The sequence below is a fragment of the Numida meleagris genome, chromosome 3 (assembly GCF_002078875.1).
Source record: "Numida meleagris isolate 19003 breed g44 Domestic line chromosome 3, NumMel1.0, whole genome shotgun sequence".
Classification (NCBI taxonomy): Eukaryota; Metazoa; Chordata; class Aves; order Galliformes; family Numididae; genus Numida; species Numida meleagris.
Window position 1 is genome coordinate 4,325,689 of NC_034411.1, and position 19,027 is coordinate 4,344,715.

Below are 19,027 nucleotides of genomic sequence, written 5' to 3' on the forward strand. Positions count from 1 at the left end.
CGGAGCGAGCTCCCGCCGGGCGCTGCGTTGCCTCCGCAGCGAGCTGCGCTGAGCCCCGTGGCCGCGCGAGCACGGCCTCCTTCAGCGCTGCTGAAATTACCCTGCGAGCTGCTGAATGTGCAGGCTTGCAGTTTGACCCCGCCGTAACGTACACGGTCAAAGCTCGTGGTAAATGTCAAGCCCGAGCGAGGAAAGAGGGCTGCGCTCACGCTATCGCTGACAGTACGTTGGGTATCCCTGAAATAGAACGATGTATATGGGCTGTGCGAGCCGCCTGCGCTATTTTAAGTGTTACTAAACCTCACGGCCGCATCTTTTGGGAGCCGGGAGCGAGGCAGCCGCACGGTAGGGATCCGTCTGCTCTCCGGGGCGGTGGTAACGGGGCAGGCGCCGCTGCGTGCGGGGTGGCAAAGGCCGGGAAGGTCAGGGAATGGCTGAGCCGGGCGGGGGGGCGGCTGGGACCGCTGCGGGTCGGGGTGCGGAGGGGAAGCCGGGCAGCGCGACTAGCTCTGCACAGAGCAGTGCCTCTGAGGCTGAGGTCTAGCTGCTGTCCTGGCTGCTGGCAGCTTTCTGTCCCGAGCAGAACGCTTTCATCGTTAACCGCTGGGCTTGCGAGTAAGCGAATAAAGCCGCTGAAAGATCCGGTTGTGAAAACCGTGGCTGTTGTTTTCTGTCCGCCCCTCCGCTGCTTCAAATCGCCGCACCAGATTTGGAAGGTGTGCTAGGGGAAAACGAGCGGATTGTTTTCTGGTGATCTCAGGCGCCGATGTTCTGTGCTGAAGGGCTGCTGTGAGGCACGCGCTGGGGCAGCTGGAGCTGTTCCGGGCTGGCTGCGTCTCTTCACAGGACGGCACCGTGAGGTCCGGGTGCGTTCTCTGGGAGCGCCGCACTCGAAGAACACAGGGCAGCTCAATGCCCCGCGCTGCCGCCCCGCTGACAGCGAGCGGAGGAGGTGTTGAAGGACGTCCGCGGCTGTTCCTCTGCCAGCAGACTTGCCATCTTCCACTTGTGCTCGGCTGTTCCCCCCGGTGCGGCGTCGCGGCGGACGGCGTCGATGGAGCCGCTGTGTGGTTGTGTGCGGCTGTGGGTGCACCGCTTCCTTGGAAGCACAGCTGGGCCTGTGACGCTGTGCGTGGCAGGTGCAGGGCTACAGGCGCTCTGCAGGGAACCTGGACGGCGCCTACTGCTTCTGCGATCGAAGAGGTTCACGCTGAACCTTTCGGCGGTGTGAAATCGCACCCTTCGATCTGCCCCGAGCATCAGCTGTTCTGTTCTGTCAGTTTGCCGTGCCAGGTTTGCCCAGTCCACGATGCGCTGCCTCCCGCAGCGTGCGCCCACCTGGCTCTACCGTATCTGTACTTCCGTGCTTTATAGCTGAGATTCCTGCTGCCCAAAGTGGGAGATCACAAATGTGTTTTGTGTCGCTTTGTGCCACACGGCCGATGGGGCCACTGGGATCACAGCTTTTGGTGTTCCTCTCCCTCCCTGGCTGCGCCCTCTGCAATCTTTATGCTGAAGAACTCTAAGAACTGTCCGAAGTCAGATGTGTTAGTTCCTTCTGCTAAGTAGTCCTCATAGAATAGAGGCCCTCAGGATTGCTTCGCTCTCCCCACGTAAAGCCAACGCGTGTCAGCCTGGTCTGATGAACAGCAGCAAGAAGCGAGATGAGTTACGCATCTGTTTGCTTGGAAAGGACGTCCGTGTCCAGGGCAAAGGTGATGTTTCTAAAGCACAGCCGTGAACTTGGGTGCTGTCACCCAGTGCCGCCCCTGGGTGTGTGTGAGTTGGAGGCTCTGTTGTTAGGGATGAGCTCTCGAAAGACTTTTCCTGGTAGGTTCGGCCTTGAGTAATTGTAATTGTAGGAAGTAACATTGCAACAGCGTTTGCTGCAGAGTAAACATCGCTTCCCGCAGCCTAAGCAGGGCTGTGGGCCGCCGCCGCGCGGGGCCAGGTGACTCCTTGGGATGTGTCACTGCTGCTTCCTGTGTTCCCATGCCTGAGCTTGACCATGAAGCCGCTCCTGGTAGCGCCGGCCCAGTGGCCTGCTCTGCGGGGAGGTTTCCTCGGCAAGCATCTCCAGCTTGCTCCGAGGGGAAGAAGAATTTCCCTGATCTTTCCAGCATAAAAGCGATGGTTGGACCTGTGTGGGGCCAGGAGTTGGAGCTGGTGTTCCTAATGGGGCCCTTCCAGCTCGGGACGTTCTATAAGAAGTGAAGTGCTTCATAAAATCGTGCCCGTCTGCCCCGGGAGGAGCACTGTCAATGCTGGCGCTGCTGGTGAAGTCTGCTCCAACTTCAGGAGCCTCCTCCAGCATCGCTGAGCCGAGGAGTGGTTTTGAGGAAAATAAACTCGCGTTGGTTGGGATTTTCAGCGATAGCCAAGGACCGGTTATGGGTGTTCCTTCAGAATCTCTTAAAAAAGGTGACTTTGGTGGTCTCCATGGAAACTCTTCTATTCTGCAGCTTTGTGGAGGACTTGTAGGAGAGCTGCTGCCTGGCTTTGAGGAACAAAAAGTCATCACAAGGTCTGCCTGGCTCCTTCCCCAGCTCTGAGGAGCCGGAGATAAGGCAGCAGTATGGTGCTGGGCCCTAAGGGCACTGGGGCTGTGAGCCGGGGGCTGCTTGGCTCCACACCACACGGCTGCCTCGGGAGGAGCGCTCCCCTCGTGCTAACTTACTGCCTTCCAAAAAAAAAAAAAGGGCTGAGAAAAATGTGTGGGGATTTTAGTCATCGTTCTGAGGCGCCTGCACATTTCTTCGCCTTCTGCAGATGCTAAAACTGAGTGTGGGGGGGAGCGCGCTAAGTCTTCTGAGAAGCGGAAGCCAAGCAATTAAAAAGGGATTTTCTTGGGGCTGTCTGAAACACTGACACGTTCTCCTCTAATGGCTGTTTTTCAGCGGAGGACAGGCCGCTAACCAGTTTGACGGAGCTGCTTTCTCCCAAGTGCCTGGGCAGGACCGTGCTCCGGATCCTTAGGTCCCGAGGAGAACCTGTGCGGAAACCCAGCCCGGTGACTGCCCCGAGAGCCGCCCCGAGCCGCCTGTTTGCAGCGTGAGTTAGTGTGTTACCAAATGTGCAGAGCGACGTATGGGGGGGGGGGGAAGGGGCTTATCCTGATGCTGAGCGATCAGCGTGTGTGAGTGCTGCTGCTGCAGGTCACCCTCCTGTCAGGGACTCTGTTGCGTTGGGAGGGAGGTGTTCTTTTGGGGGTTTTTGGATTGGTTGTCATTCTCGTGGTGTTTTTTTTTTTGCTTTTTTCCCTCCTCTGGTGTTTCTCACCACGGATCCGAAGACCCACACTCTTCCCCCGGCTCTGTTCTTTTCACCTTCATAGCTGGCTCTCGCTGCGTGCATTCGTTCATGCAGACAAATTGTTCTGGCACGTACATCATGTGTACATGACTGGGGCACGGCCGGCACACAGCGCTCGCTGCCTTTGCTTGGCTTGTGCTGCCTGTGCAGCCGCCCCGAGCTTTCCGTGCTTGCTGTCCTCGCTTTGCTTGGGTTACAGTACCTGCACTCTGTCTCCTTTCCAAGGAGAGAGCAAGGCTGCCTTGAGCTGGAAGGCAGATGAGTGAGGGCACAGCAATGTGACCTTCATCGCTGGCATTCAAGGAAGGCGGGAAGACCCGCGAGATGGACGGTGTTATTTTAGCATGATGCCTTTGTTACAGAGCCAGCTGACGTCTGTCCAGCGTGGCCTGGGAAGCATGAGGCCGTGGCGCTGGGAGCCCTGAGGAGCGCCGAGCTCGCAGGAGGAATGTTACGGTGGGCGGTGCACCTGGAAGGCGGGCCGCGCAGGGTGAACCACGCGGCCGTGGCCGTGGGGCACAAGGTGTACTCCTTCGGAGGGTATTGCTCTGGAGAAGACTATGAGACGCTGCGGCAGATCGACGTCCACGTTTTTAATGCAGGTAAATGTGGCGTGTAAAGGAGCGGCGTGCTCAGCTATCGGTTCGCTTCCACGCTGCTGCTGGACACGTCCTGCTCTGTTACGCGCCGTCTGACTGCGGCTCGGTGGAGGCCTTCTGTTCTGGCCACAGCCAGCTGGGAGGTGTCATGCAGGTTTGTGGCGTGCTAAGCAAAGCGACCAGAGTCCATCTTGCCAAAGAGCCAGTACGTGTCAGGGGGCTGATTTGAGCCATGGCGGTGCTGGGAGAGGCTGCATTCCTTGATCCAGCCTTCTTTGAACTGAGGAGAATACTGAGTCGGTCCGTGAAGTGCTCTCCTATAATTAGGCTGAAAAATTGCGGAGATGCTTGGATGAGTCCAGCTGGCAACCAAGGGCTGGTTGCTCTGCATGCTGCCCAGTCTGCAAACTCTCCTAATACGCAGACTAGTTTGCTGCAAGGTGCAAAGAATGCACTGCTCTAAATCTGGCTTTGGGGAAGGCAGCGGCTCGTGCAGTGGTGGATACAATGGTTGGTTACGTGAGGTTGTTGAGGTGATCCGCTCACGGTGCGGAGGGGAACATGGCTCAGGAACTCCTGAACAAAGACATTCATCTCTGGCCCAAGAGACCGGGCTCTTGTCATCAAGACAGTTGAACGTGGCATCAGAGCACTGTTCTGGTGGGGAAAACATCATTACCTTGCCCAAAGGAATGCTCTTGTGTTGCCCTCCCTGCTTACCGCTCCCAATTATTAAAGAGTCATGATGCTGCAGCCACTGTCTGGGCGGTGCCGCTGGCTTCCCAAGCCCTTGCTCAGTTGGTGCTATCAGGTTTCAGTGCCAAAGCTGAGATACCAGGTTTTAAATGATCTCTTTCAATGATATGAAGAGGAAGACCGTGTTTTAGGTACGGAACATCCTGTTTAGCTTGAGTTTGGCGTTGGCTGTGTTTCCTCCCTGCCCTTCCTGCCTCAGAGGTGGACGCTCGCCCCTCGAGGTGCCTGATCCTTTCCCTGTGGTAAGGATGGCCACGTAATGCTTGCTGTGACTCCTGCACTGTCATTACGCCCTGTAATACATGTTGACTGCTCTGACTACTACTGAACGTGACATGCAGGCTCCAGGAAGGAGAGCCTGTAATCACAAGGCACTCCTGTTTGTGCCGCAAGCTCAGCAGGGAGGACTGAGGTGTGGATGGAGGCAAGGGACACACAGCTGTCTGCTCCCAAGTTTGGTTTTAGCTCTTTTGTCTTATTATTTTAATCACAACTACTGCTATTTCTACAAAGCTACTGTGTTGTTTTTCTTAGACTGTGCTTCCAAAGTCCCAGTGATGCCTTCTCACCTTGCCCTGCAGTGAATTATTCCTGTGTTGCCCATTCCTTCAGCTTTGAGCGTCTTCTCCAAAAACGTCACTAGCCTGAAGTAGCGTCTGCATTCGTTATCACCTTCCCCCTTCTTTTCTTTCCTGTTTTGGGAGAGTGTATGTGGTGGTTCTGTGTGTGGGGGTGGTGTTTGCTTGTGTGCTGTACCTTCCCTCGTGGTTCAGGATGAGCAAGAGTGGAAATTTCTTTGATGTGGCTAATGCAGAACCGAAGCTATTTCTGTCCAGATTCCTCCAGCCCTCTGTGCTTCCTGCAGTCTTGCCTGAACAGTGGACCCATGGAAAGCTGTGCTTCCATATTTCTTAGCCACCTACTATTCAGGGTCGGGCACAGCTCTGTCTTGCTTGCTAGACTGCTTCTGCACCTTATCGTGCAGGGGGAAAACAGAGCCGTCAGGCTTTCTGCTTTCATGAATGCTCACTTGCCCACGATGGGTAGACTGGTGGGCGTGCACAGTGGGCTTAACACGGGCTCAAACTTATGCTTCCAGTGTCCCTGCGCTGGATCAAGCTGCCTCCAGTGTGGACAAACAGCCGAGACCAAGTGAGAGAGGTGCCCTACATGAGGTATGGGCACTCAGCAGTGCTCATCGACGACATCGTCTACATATGGGGAGGCCGCAACGACACGGAGGGAGCCTGCAACGTGCTCTATGCCTTTGATGTCAGTAAGTTCCACCTCCTTACTCATCCTCATCACAGCTGCTCTCGGTGAGACCTTTTCTCTGCCCCACCGTGCTGCTCCCCACCTTGTTCTCCTGCCTCTGGTCTCTCTGCAAAGTGGTAGTGTAGAGCAAACAGGGTGGATGAGGAACTGGTGCTGCTGGATGATTCAGCGGGTCGGGAAGGGGAGCAGGGTGCCTAGTGCACCTGCACGCCTGACTCTCTGAAAGCTTTCGAGTAGAAATTACTGAACTTCTCTAACAGGCACATGGTTTTCAATTGTTCTGTCAGCTTTGTGCACTCTCTCTGATAGTAGCTATAACTGTAGTGCTCTGTCTGATGTATTCTTTAGCTGTGGCTGAAGGTTGCAGCAAGAAGGGCTCTCGAGGATTGTCCTTGCTTTCCAGGGAGGTGGTTCTTTCTGAAAGCATGAAGCAGAGTGAGGAATAAAGTGCAGAAGAGGTCGAGGACAGGATGGAGAAATAAGGGCAGACTTGAGCCAGATTAGATAAATCTGAAAGATAAACTCTTTGAGATTTCAAGTCATTTTCTTCATTGTGCTGTTGAAACACCTGTGAAGAACAGAAAAGGAAAGGAGGGGGCACATCTGGATTCTGGGGCAAGTCCATTTAAGTACTAACCACGAGCTGGGCTTGCAGCGATGAGCGCTTGGTGCTTGGTCATGAGTTCCCTTCATTGCCAGACGTCTTGAAGCCTGGAGCTGCTCTCTGGGCACAGGGTTTCCCCCCTTCCCCTGGCATATGCAGCTAGGAAGCCTCCAGCAGATTGCCTTCTACGCAGAAGCCTTGCAGTGGGAACTGCTTGCTGTCCCTGCCAATTCCAGCACTTTAGCATTAAGTGCAAATTAACTGAAAAGGCCAGACCTAAGTCCTAGTCCAAACCCTGTGCAGCTGTCTGTACGCAGAGTGCCTGTCCCCTGCCAATCCTGGAAAGTGTGGCTGGCACTCCTCCGACTGTGGTGTAAGCTCCATTGTATCCGTTGCATCAGGCTGGATAAGTCCTGGCCGAGTGCAGCTTTGTCATCTGGAGATGGAGGCAGTGAGCTGACCATGAGGCAAGATCTCTTCCATCTAATTTGACACCTTATGCCTGGGCAAGCTCTTGCTGCTACCGTGTGACTTGGGCTTGGAAGCAGCCCTGTGAGGGAAGGGAACTCAATAGCTGTTGCAGCTTTCTTGCTAGCTGCCTGCCCAGGATTTTGTTGACCTTGCAAACCCCTCTGTGTGGTTCCAGCTGGAGCCTAGGTGGACTGCTGTGGTCGTGGGCCAAGTTCAGAGAAGTTATCCTCACGAAGAATGTTGCTTTGGCTCCAGTTTTACCACTTCCTGAAATAAGTACTGCTGTTGGCAGCTTGCAGCATTTCAGTGGGGTTGGGGGGGGACATCTCCTTCTGCCTCGAGGCTTATCTGTGCCTGTCTGTGGGCTCATGGAACAGGTGCCTGTTTGTGCTTGGCAGGGAGTTGCTGGCATAGCTCCACGTTGCCCTGCGTGGAGAACAGCTCTGGCTGGATTTCAAGTCCTCTTCTATCTCAGTTCCTGGGACATGTGGGCTGAGGGGCTGAATCCAGCTTGTGTAGGTGCGTGGGGAGCGGTTTTAAGGGGACCGTGAAGGGTGGAGGGCAGGGAAAGCTCCCCTTAGAGTGGGAGTGAGAATGTGACGAGAGGAGCAGATAAGACGGGGAGAGCTGCAGAGGTGAAGATGTGCGCTGCAGCTCTGTTGACACAATAAGCTTGTGGCTCAGTGACTTCTGGCTGGGTTTTAGAGCACTAGCTTTCCTCAGTTAGTTAGCATCTCCAAGCTGTGAGGTCACTTGGGCCATTTAGCATGATTCCTTCACTGTAATAGAAACTGTAAATGTGAAGTTGATAAACTGTAGAATCGTAGAATATCGTGAGTTGTAAGAGGCCCATAAGGGACACTGAATCCAACTCCTGGCTCCATGCAGCACCACCTAAAAATCAGACCATGTGACTGAAAATGTTGTCACCACGCTCCCTGAGGTCCAGCATCGGGGCCGTGCCCACTGCCCTGGGCAGCCTGTGCCATGCCCACCGCCCTGTGGGGCAGAGCCTTTCCCTTACCCCCCCTGCCCCTCCCCTGTCACAGCTCCATGCCGTTCCCTCGGGCCCTGTCACAATCACAGAGAGCAGAGCTTTGCGCTGCCCTCCACTCCCTGTGAGGAGCTGCAGCTGCCACGAGGCCTCCCCTCAGCTCCTCTGCTCTGCGCTGAGCAAACCCAGGGCCCTCAGTGCTCCTCACACATCTTTGTATCCCTCCTTTGGACACACTGATAGTTTCATGTCCTTCTTACACTGCGGTTCCCAAAGCTGTGTGCAGTGCTGGAGGTGAGGCTGCCCAGCACAGAGCAGAGCAAGACATCCCCTTCCCTCAACGTGCAAGTAGTGCCATGCTTGGTGCCCCCCCAGGGTCCGGCTGGCCCTCCTGGCTGCCTGGCACACTGCTGGCTCACGTTCAGCTTGCTGCAGACCAAGACCCCCAGATCCCTTTCAGCGGGGCTGCTCCTCCAGTCTGTATGTACAGAGTCAATAGCTCCTCCTAATGTAGCACCATCAGCAAACTTTCTCAAAACACGTTCTTGTCGTACGTTCATGTCATTTATGAAGATGTTAAAGAGAACCTGCCCTAAAATGAAGCCCTGAGGAGCCGTGCTAGTGACTGGACACAGCCTGGTGCCTGGTGCAACCTCGTTTACTGTAACCCTTTGGACCTGACCTGCCAGCCAATTGCTCACCCATTGCATTATGTTTTTGTCTAGCTGTATGCTGGACATTTTGTCCAGAAGGATACTGCGAGAAACAGCACTGAAAGCTTTGCTGAAATCCAAAAAGATTACATCAAAAGGTTTCCCTTGGTCAGCTAGGTGGGTAACCTTGTCACAATATGGGATTAAGTTTGTTAAACAGAGCCTTCCCCTCAGGAGCACGTGTTGGCTGCAAACCAATGACCACGTTGTCCTTCAGGTGTTTTTCAGTAACTCCCAGCACAATCTGCTCCGTAATCTTACCAGCACTGAAGTGACGCTGACAGGCCTGTAATTACCAAGGTCTTATTTCTTGCCTTTCTTGAGAACTAGAACAGTGTTTGCCAGCTTCCAGTCTCTTGCATCTCTCAAATCTCTTGCAAAGCCTACTTGTGAGTCAATACAAATACCGTTGCTCAAGCAGCGCTGCACTAATCGCATGTAGAACTTGAGCTGTTTGTCAGGCTGGGCAGCGGCTGTGCCCCGGAGCTGAGGACCTCTGTCACTGTCCCCTCCGTGGAGGCTCAGGCAGGCAGCCCTGCTTGGAGGAGCTCGCAGCCTCTGAAGGAGCTATGCGTGAAATAAGGATTTCTGCCTGAGAAATGAGGAATGGCTGTGAAGAGCTATCCCATCCCGACATCTACTGTACTTTCTTTGCATTGCCTCCTGTTTTGTTTCAGACACGCACAAGTGGTTCACGCCAAAGGTGTCTGGAATGGTCCCAGGAGCAAGAGACGGGCACTCAGCTTGCGTCCTGGCAAAGAGCATGTTTATCTTCGGAGGCTACGAGCAGCTGGTGAGTAATCTCTCAAACGCTTATTTGGCAATCCCCAGGGAAAGAGGGTATTCCTACCCAGGACATGAGCAGAGGCAGGGGACATGAGCATGTTTATATTCACAGTTGCCTTCATTTTATAACTCATCAAAGTTATGGCGTTCATTATCCAGGTCAGGCTCATAATTTTTCGGAGGAGGTGATTGGTAGGTAAGATTTTTTGTTTGCTTTCCCAAAACATACAGAGTTAAAATATAAGTCTTACATTTTATGATGCATTTCTCCAACAAATTTAGATAAATATATAACAATTATGATAAATACATTTCAATTTAGTGAAGCAGTGCCCTAGAAATGCACTACTTCCAATGCCTGTAGTGCTGTTGTGAAGTTTTGTCCCAGTGTGGTGCTGTACTCTGTACCTCTTCTCGTGCCTTGCTGAGCCTCGCCAGCAAGGACTTGTCCTTCCGTGTAAGAAGGACAAAGACCATCCTGCACTAGCTGCCAGTGTGCTTAACACCCCTTTAAGCAAATCCTTATGCTCTGAACTTAGGAGACTAAATATCACTTCAGACTATCACCAGGCTCCAGGAAGGTTGTGCCAAGTCACAACTCTTTATTTGGATGAAAGCTGGGGCTGTTAGGGCAGGGCCTTATTATTCCCCTGGCTTTTCTGAGCACACTAGAATGTTAAATCCACGATCTTGATTGCAGCTCTACAAACGTGCCTTGTTTTTAACCAAGGCCGAACAAGCCTGCCCTATTGATTTTGCTGCTATCTCCCTTGTCTGGAGGAGCAGGAGCCTGTTCTGTTTGTGTGACTGCAAGCTCTACTCGGCTGCAAGCTGCAGATTAGTTCTGTGGGATCCTCACCTGTATTACTCTTGGGTGTTGGGTTTCCTCAGAGTAATCCTAGCTCCTACGTCTCATCGCGTGGCCTTAGCAGAGCCAGTTTCTCCTTCCTGTTAGGGCCACTTTCTTCTGTTGCGGCATGGAGCGGAAGCAACATTCTGCTGTGTGCAGGTCTTGGTGGTAGGAACCAAACACTGAGTAAATGGGAAGGTTACAGGAGAGAAGGAACAGCTCTAAGGAGAGGTGAGCTTTACCGCCTTCTTGTTAAGTGGCACGTGCTGCTTGCCTGGATCTTTTGGAGCAAGCACCGCATCTGCTAGGAAGTGTTGAGTCCAAAGGGGTGATGTGAGTCTCTAGGATAGCTGCCTTTCTTGGAGGGCTGGTGTCACCAGGCTTCTCAGTGCTTTGGTGACCAGGCTGCGCTGCTGTCTTCCAGGCCGACTGCTTTTCGAACGACATCCATAAATTGGACACCACAAACATGATGTGGACCTTAATCTCTGCCAAGGTCAGTGTCTGGTTTTTATTCTGGTGTGTGGAGAAAGTCTCTCATTTGTGCTATTCTCTGGGTAGATGCCCATACTTGTTTCCCAGCTCCTGTTTGGTGTGGCTGGGATCTGCATGAGAAGTTCTCCAGGAGGAGGCAGTTTCCCTATCGAGAGGCGTCACTTCCCTGGGTAACCTGCATTGTTACTCTTGCTGTTTTAACCTGTCCCTGCAGGGTACACCAGCTCGCTGGAGAGACTTCCATTCAGCTACCATCATTGGAACAAAGATGTATGTATTTGGGGGCAGAGCTGATCGTTTTGGGCCATTTCACTCCAACAACGAGATCTACTGTAACCGCATTAAAGTGTTTGATACAGAGACAAACTCCTGGCTGGACTCCCCTCCCACTCCAGTGCTCCCTGAAGGCCGGCGGAGCCATTCAGCATGTGAGTGTGGCTCTGCGGTCCATAGCAAAGCCTTGCATGCAGCCCTGGCGTGTGAAAGGGATGTAAGCTAAAGTGGGCAACAAGCACTGCTTTGCTTTGTGGTTGGTGTTGGGACAGGGACCTGCTGGGCTCTGCCCTGGGTGGCACTGATGTCTGTGCTTACTCCCCACAGTCAGCTACAATGGGGAGCTCTACGTATTTGGTGGCTACAACGCCCGCCTGAACAGACACTTCCACGATCTCTGGAAATTCAATCCAGGTATTTATGCTTCTAACTTGTTGCAGGGATGGTGCTGGAGGCCCTCAGGTGTGTGAGTGCTCAGATGAACATACGCTCCGAGGGCCTGCCTGGGGAAAATGGCTCCTGTGACAGCACTGACAGAAACTTGCTGTGCTCGGCACCCCTGTTCCTCCTCAAACTGTCTCCAACTCTTGCTTAGAAAAAGGGAAAAGGAAATATTGCTGGAAGGTGCTTATTTGGAAGGTGCTTAGAAAAACTTTCTTTTGTTCTTTGACGCACAGAACTGATGGCAGGAAAGAAGGTTTGGGCTTAGGGGAGCCCAGCCACTAACTGGAGAAACCACTCAGCGTAGCCTGCAGTGTAACCACAGCATGTTCTCTTGGTACTCTGCCAGCTTGGTGGTTCTTGATCTGGTACTCCAGATATCAGTCAACTGTAAGATGTTTTGGAGTCCTCTGTACTCGAACGCTTTTGGCAGTCTATGAGACTGATTGGTTTGCTAATCACTTTGCATAGCGAAGTCCTACAAAAATGGCACGTGGTTAAGGAGGAGCAGCCAGCTTGCTGTTCCCCAGCTGACCTCCGAACTAGTGCGAGAGCTCCTGAGGGTTTTGGTGCTATACATTTGTAATTAATCACCCCCAGCATCCTTGCCATAGAGAGAAGCAGGGGTAAAGGCTGCTGTCTTCTCTGCCCGCAGCCAGCCTGCCCCAGCTCAGAGAGGATGCTCTGCGTTCTCCGTGGTTGCCAACAGATGGAGCTGGTTCCTGGATCTCCCTCTAGATCAGGACCATGCTGGGAAGGGAAGCTGACTGCTCCTGGACTTCTGCCTGCACAGCTCCCTGTGGTGTTGGACTTGCTGCTTTTGGCAGCTCCTGGGCTTGAGCTTTGTAGGCAAAAGGCCTGGTTTTGTCACAGTGCCTGCAGGGAGAGCCTGCAGCTCCCGTCCAGAGCTCTGAGGGCCGTGCCTGGCATTGCAGCAACCTTCATCAACAACCCGATGGGAATGCTTTGTTCTGCCTCCAGCAAAGAGGAGGTGGACAGGGAGGGTGCCTGTTGGCTGGTTGGTGTCTGAGGGGCCTCTGTTTTATTTTGGTTTCTTCTGTGGTTTGTTTAATTCCATAACCTGCTTACACCTAGGTCTTGGTCAGGGCTCTATGACAAGCTGGTGCATTCTCTCACCCCTACTCCTTTCTTTAGTTTCCCTTTCATGGAGGAAGATTGAGCCCAAGGGGAAAGGCCCATGTCCTCGACGCCGGCAGTGCTGCTGCAGAGTAGGGGACAAAATCATCCTCTTTGGAGGCACCAGGTGAGTTATAAGGGCTCCATGGTGTGGCTTTGGGGAGAGGTTTGCCATTCCCTTCAGCACAATTTCCTTCCATGCTGTAGTCAGCTTCACTTTATAGCCACATGGCAACTGTCCATCTAACTTGAAGCGTGACAAATTACACAGATCACAGCTCCTCTGGAAAAATTAAAGGGGAGACTGAAGGTGTCATGTTAGCTTGTAAAGCACCTGATGACAAGTCTTATTCTACAAGCAAGACAAGTAGCTTGGTCTGCTGTGCTGAAGCAGACTTGAAACTGACTTATTCTCCATTACACGCTGCCCTGCTTCTCCCACTGGAATTTTTCTTTCATTGGCAGGAACGGTGTCTGCCGGGCTGCAGAGAGATGTCAGCTCAGCTGGGAGCTGTTTGAGGAGCCATTCACTCAAAGCAGCATTCCCTTGTGCGCCAGTGCTCCTTAGCAAAGTTTCCATTCACAAAAGGGACCCGGTATTAAGGATTTAGCTGTCAGACGCTGGAATTGGTACTGTCAGGATGCAGGGCAGCTGGATGTGGCCAAGAGCCTCAGCAGCTGCTAAAAGAAAGGAAGTGGCCCATCACCAGGACATGCTCTGTGCTGTCTGAAATGACAGATTGCAGCTCTGGAGCACAGGCCTGTTTGCCAGCATTTACCTTGCACACACATCCGAAATGCTTTCAGCTCTCCAAATGGTTTGGAAAGCTTTGAGGTTTCTCTGGGACGCCGGCAGTGGCTTTTGGGGGATGACTGAGAAGACAGGCTGGGGGCAGAGGGCAGGGCAGCTGATAGACTGATGTACCAACATTTGCAGAAGAGCTTGGCAGTGGGAGAAGGTATAGTGGTAGGATGCCTGTGTGGATGTGAGGGAGCGTGCAGTGCACGGCGAGGCACTGGGAGGTGCTGAGTTTATCCTCAGCAGGTACTGGGTGCTGCTCTGCGTAGTAGAAGGCTTGTTGGCAGCTCTGGATGCTTTCAGATGCTGCAGTCTTTGGTAGCTAGTGCAGCAGCTGAACTTGAGTGTTAAAACTCAGCAGTCCTAACAAGCGCTAGCAAACCACAGTAAACTTGACACCAGCTTTTCAGAGGCCAGTCCACCTCTGCCAGACAGCGTGGCAGCAGCTTGTCTTTTCCACTGACCAGCTTCAGCGTTCGCCTTGTTCTTCCTGCAAGGTTCGTCCACGCCAGACTGGGGTAGGAAAAGCTGCTGGTGGCCAGGAATGTAGCCTGCCTGGATAGAGGGACAGCCCTGCAGGCGAGGGTGGGGGCTGTGCAGGCTTCCTGTAATGGTTATCAGGTGTGTTCTGGAGCCGGCTGGCAAGATAAGAAGTTTTCCAGGAAGTCGTTGTAAATGGAGAACTCCCTGCGGTCTGCCTGCTGACCTGTGCTCCCCTGCTGGGGAAGGGGAGGGGAGCATACGGATGTGGGGGATTCAGCGGGCGCCTTGCAGGATCAGCCAGGCAGCAGGGCCGGGCATGGCCGAGCAGACCCCTTTGTGTCCTGCCCTTCCTGACAAGGATTCACTGCACTGTAGGCTGTTCAGGAGTTCTTCTACAGGTGCCTACTGCTGCAGTATCCAAGTCTTTCTTTTTCTTTTGCAGTCCTGCCCAGAACTCGGTGCTTTTTTCCCATCTGTGGTCTTTTTGAGGCCAGCAGTAATACTGTTTGTGTCCCCTTTCAGTGACAGGGAAATCGTGTGGTACTAAGCTCAGCGCTCCTGCTAGCTGTGTCCCAGGCTTGGTTTCCTCCCAAACCCACCAGCACTTCACACACAGAGACCATCCACAAAGCGAGAACAAAGAGAGGATGGAATCCCTTAAGTCAGAGTTTAGCTGAGCCTGACCTGGCTTAGAAAAGCCTGGCTTGGTGAGGGAGAGCAAACTGTTTTGCTGGGCTCTTGCTGGTGCCTGACACACCCTGGGTTCTGGGAGCTGGTCTTGAACTCCAGGCTTTCTCCAGCTGCTTGCAGTTGGGTGATAAAGCCACAGGCATATTGTAATGTCTGATGGCTTCCCTTTGGAAGATAAGGGATGCCCTAGGTCTTCCTGTGACGTGGATGTGAGATTAGATTGTGGCATGCTTGTATCCAGGCAGATGGGACCCATCAGCAGCAGGTCTTCTCTGCCAGCAGCAGGCTGTGCCTCGTATTTGTGTGGGGGTGCTGAGGAGCAGGGACACAGGTGCTGCCTTACCTCCTGTCTGATGTAAAGCTTGGTGGGTTGTAGGTGGACAGCAAACGACACTGCAGTGAGAATCACTACGTGAGGTCCCAGCTAAGCAATAAGGATGTACTGAACTGCCTTGTGGCAAGCCAAAGAATGACTTAGAACACCTTTCCTTTCATTCATGCTCTCCGAACAGGCATCAGTGCTTGGGCAAAGCACTAATGTTCCAGCACAGGCTGGTCTGTCTGTGCTGGGGGACTCAGTGACCCATCTTTCAAGTGGCTTTGGCTGCTCCATCAAGACCACAAGGGCAGAGAACCTCAGCTGAGGCTGCCTGTTGTTTCCTGGCCATGCCTGAAATCACAGCTCCCCATTGGTACCAGGACTGACATCGGATGGGAGCATCAGCACGGTGGGATGGCTCAGCTCCTGAAACTGCTGCCCCCATTTCGACACAGCCAAGCAGCTGTGGATGGAGCCAGCAGTAATTCCTGCAGTCAGGCCGAGAGATGTCTGCGCCTGCACTGCTGTGCAGATGTCTCCTAGCTGCCATCTCTATGTTTCTCATGCAGCATCTCAATGGCCATGCTGAAATGATTGCAGCAGATCTTTCCTGTGTGAGAACTGGAGCCGTGAACTCTGTGGCTGCGCAGAATCTGATTCAAACCTTGTCCTATTGTGCTTGGCACGCAGCTTCAGCTTGAACAGGAGGGAACCCAAAGGTAGTCCAGCTGCAGGCTGAGGCAGTGGAACACATGCTAACAAAATAGGATGTCTGCCTGGCTGCAGGTTGCTAACCTGTGGAGAACTTGTGCTAATGCAACAAGTACATATGGCTTGTGCAGAAAACAAGGAAAAGAGTTGCTGCTGAGCCAAGAGGAGAACTCAGTGGCTGCTTCAGTTGTTCATTCTGAGCTGCTGCCTTCACTCTTCTGTAGAAAACTTCTGCAAAGCACCTTCTGTACTGCACTCAGAAAAAGCTGCTTGGCTTACCACACTCCAGCAGTGCTGGGGTGGTTTGGTACAGTGCATACTGGCTCTGTCCCTAGCAGCATCAGTGCTCTTGAGAGCTTACAGGCAGGAGAATCCAGCTCACATATTTCCGTGGCATGACACACAAGCAGCACGCTGTGTGTTGCAGTCTGCAGGTGTTCCATGCAGCCTTGGGAAGCTAGAACTGAGGCAGACAGCAAAAGCAAAGCAGTGATGCCTGCAGCTCTGTCTCCTTCCCTTTCATTGCTTTTCTGAGTTACAGAAAAGCTGCATGGTTTCTTGCTACTTGCTAGGACCGTCAGCATCTCTGGAGATAGGTCATGGCTCCCGTGCCCTGTAGTCCTGCCGTACAACTAGAGAGAGCCTCACAGAAAGTCCTCTTGGGTGTCTGGCTTGATCTTGCTTACCTCACTGGGGCTGCCAGCACCACTCTTTGCACTGTGCGCTGCGCCACTGAGTGGTGTCTGAATTGTCCTAGGTCAGCTGGCTGACCTCGTACTTCCCATTGGGTGCCTTTGCTTGGCTGTGCATTGAAGCTGGCCCAAGGCTTGTAAAGAGGCACGGTGTGGGCTGTATCTTGCTACCCTGTATTGCATTTGGGCTGGCCTCTGCCTGCCCAGACACCTCAATCTGTTTGTTTCCTAACACATCCCAGGGCAGACTTAGCTTCACAGCAATGCTGTATCACGTGGTTAGCTTCAAACAGTGCACTGGGCTGTCCAGGGCATGCCGGCCTGTCTGCTGTGGGGCAGCCCATGGGTCCTTTTTATTGCACAGAGCAGGACAGATGTATGTGCCAGCACACTTGCATTCAGGAGCAGCCGTAGCATCCCGTCTCCAGCCTGCCCAGAGTTGTCCTCTTAGAACCCCTTGGAGGGTTCCAGGCAGGCTGAGTTCAGTCCTGGATTTGCTCAGCCCTCAGGGAGCCTAAAGAACTGCAACTGCTACACTAGTGTTTTGGCACTGATTGACGAGCTTTGTTTGGCTTCTGCAGCCCATCTCCGGAGGAGGGCATGGGCGATGAATTCGACCTGATGGATCACTCAGATCTCTACATCCTCGACTTCAGTACGTGAGTGCTCCCTGCACGGTGTGTGCCTTTTGCCACCAGGTGCCTCGCTGAGAAGCACCGTTTCCTGTGGCGTTGATTGCCTGATGCCCTGATCCCCCATAGTGCCCAGACGAGGACAGCTGTGGCTAACCGCCCTCTATCCACAGGCCCTAGCCTAAAGACGTTGTGTAAGCTAGCAGTGATCCAGTACAGCCTGGACCAGTCCTGCCTTCCCCACGACATCAGGTACTGTGTGCCTCGCGTGGAGCTCACTGTGCGCGCTCCCTGGGGCACTCCAGCCCCGGTTGCTGCGTCCACGCTTCTTCTCATTGTGCCCTGTTGCTGTGTTACAGATGGGAGCTCTCAGCCATGACGACGAACAGCACCATCAGCCGCCCCATCGTCTCCTCGCAGGGCTGATGCTGGCTTATCCCTCTGTCACCCTCTTCTCACCCCTTCACACACTGACCTCTTGCTCCACTGCCTGCATGAATTTTAGCCCTTTCAAGCAAGGAACCTACGTGAGCTCCGTTTGTCTCGCCCCAGCCAGGCCTCCTTGGGCCCTTGTCACTTTCAGGGCAGCACAGGTGTGCAGGCAGAGCAGGCCCCTAGGGAAGAAATCTGCGTGCCCCAGCAGCACAGCTGTGAACGCCCATCCTCGCCTGAAGAGCTGCAGCCGTGCTGGCCTAGTCCCCCGCCAGCAAGGGCCTGAACTGAACTTCTGCCACCGGCCCCAGGCTTGGAACTATTCCCGCGCTGCCTCGCGATCATGATGATGTTCATGCCTGCACCCATTGGTGCTGAGCTGCCCCCGGCACCGGCCTGCAGGCCCCGTGTGGAGCTGAGCCCCTGCACCTGACACTGGGGCTCTTCTGCCTGGCTCAGGTTGTAACACAGTGACCAGTGGGCGTTTTATAAACACTGAGGTGGAAGTGGCTTTCTACTGCTCTGTGTGTCCGAGCCGAGGCGGCTATGCTGGGAGGGAGCTGTGGGAGGGGAGGGCAGTGGCTGAACCAGCTGCAAGATCCATGTGCCTGATGGGAGCTGGGGCCAGCAGGAGGAGTGGGCCTGAACCACAATGTAGCTGCCTCCCAGGCGAGGGACAGTGAGGGTGAGCAGGAGGCAGCTGGTGAGCATCACCTGGACCTTGCTGCTTCCAGGGTGGGTGGGTCCAGGGATGAAACTGTGCTAACAATGCAGGGAAAGGCAGGGGAGCACTCGGGGCTTTTACTGGGATGCAGTAGTCACAGGGACAGCTGACAGATAGCGATGGCTGTGTGCCATGAAACGCTGGAGCCTTTTGCTTCAGCATCCCCTTCCTCAGCACTGAAGCACCAAGCTTACTCTTCCTGTGGGGTGCTGGGCACCAGGAAACATGCGCAGACCGCCCTGACTTGCTGCATCAGGCAGCACAATGCTGAGCACAGAGGTACCCCAAGATGCTCCTGGCTCTGTGAATGGCTCTCACGGGGACTTCTCCAAGAAGAACCACAAGCTCAGGGTCATTGAGCGGAGGCATCAGGCCCTGGAGAGGCTCAGTGCCCCATGCCAGCTCCCTCTTGGAGAGGAAACATTTGGTGGGGAGAAGGGCCTCGCTGGGGAGGGGAGAGAGTGGTTGGCATCCTCTCCAAGGGCTCGGGGGCACTGTGGCCCTGCACACACTGCAAGCTTCCACCCCACAGTGGGAGCTAGTGCTGGGCTGCCAACTGTGGGCCGGGAGCCGGATGGACACATGCTCTCCAGTGGGATCCCTGCTCCCTTCATCATCACCCCCTCCTGAGCCACCAAGTTTGCTTTAAAGACCCCAGCTTCCTTTTATTGCTTCCCCTCTCAGATTGCAGCCGGCTGTGAGGGCTATTTTTAGCAGCCTGACTTCTAAAAATAGCCTCAAGATGTTTGGAGTTGCGTCAGGAGGGGTACCTCTCCTCCGCGCACCGGCTTGGCCCCTGTGCCCCAGGAGGCTACAAAAGGAGGCCAGGAGCAGCGGGG

At 54.0% G+C, this 19,027-nt stretch overlaps 1 protein-coding gene across 4 annotated transcripts; it reads left to right on the plus strand.

Annotated features, from left to right (window-relative positions):
- On the plus strand, positions 30–17,975 carry KLHDC3 (kelch domain containing 3). Of its 4 annotated transcripts, none has more exons than XM_021390870.1 (12): positions 34–345; positions 2,898–3,051; positions 3,675–3,914; positions 5,767–5,943; positions 9,402–9,517; positions 10,785–10,856; positions 11,070–11,283; positions 11,456–11,542; positions 12,725–12,833; positions 16,982–17,055; positions 17,206–17,284; positions 17,392–17,975. In XM_021390870.1, the coding sequence occupies exons 3-12, from the start codon at positions 3,761–3,763 to the stop codon at positions 17,456–17,458; spliced, it is 1,149 nt and encodes a 382-aa protein (XP_021246545.1). In that variant the 5' UTR covers positions 34–345; positions 2,898–3,051; positions 3,675–3,760; the 3' UTR covers positions 17,459–17,975. The 4 variants fall into 4 exon arrangements, 3 of the variants coding, with proteins under 3 accessions (XP_021246547.1, XP_021246545.1, XP_021246546.1); XM_021390871.1 differs by having other exon boundaries at positions 34–222; XR_002436668.1 differs by having other exon boundaries at positions 30–3,051; positions 16,982–17,059; positions 17,392–17,444.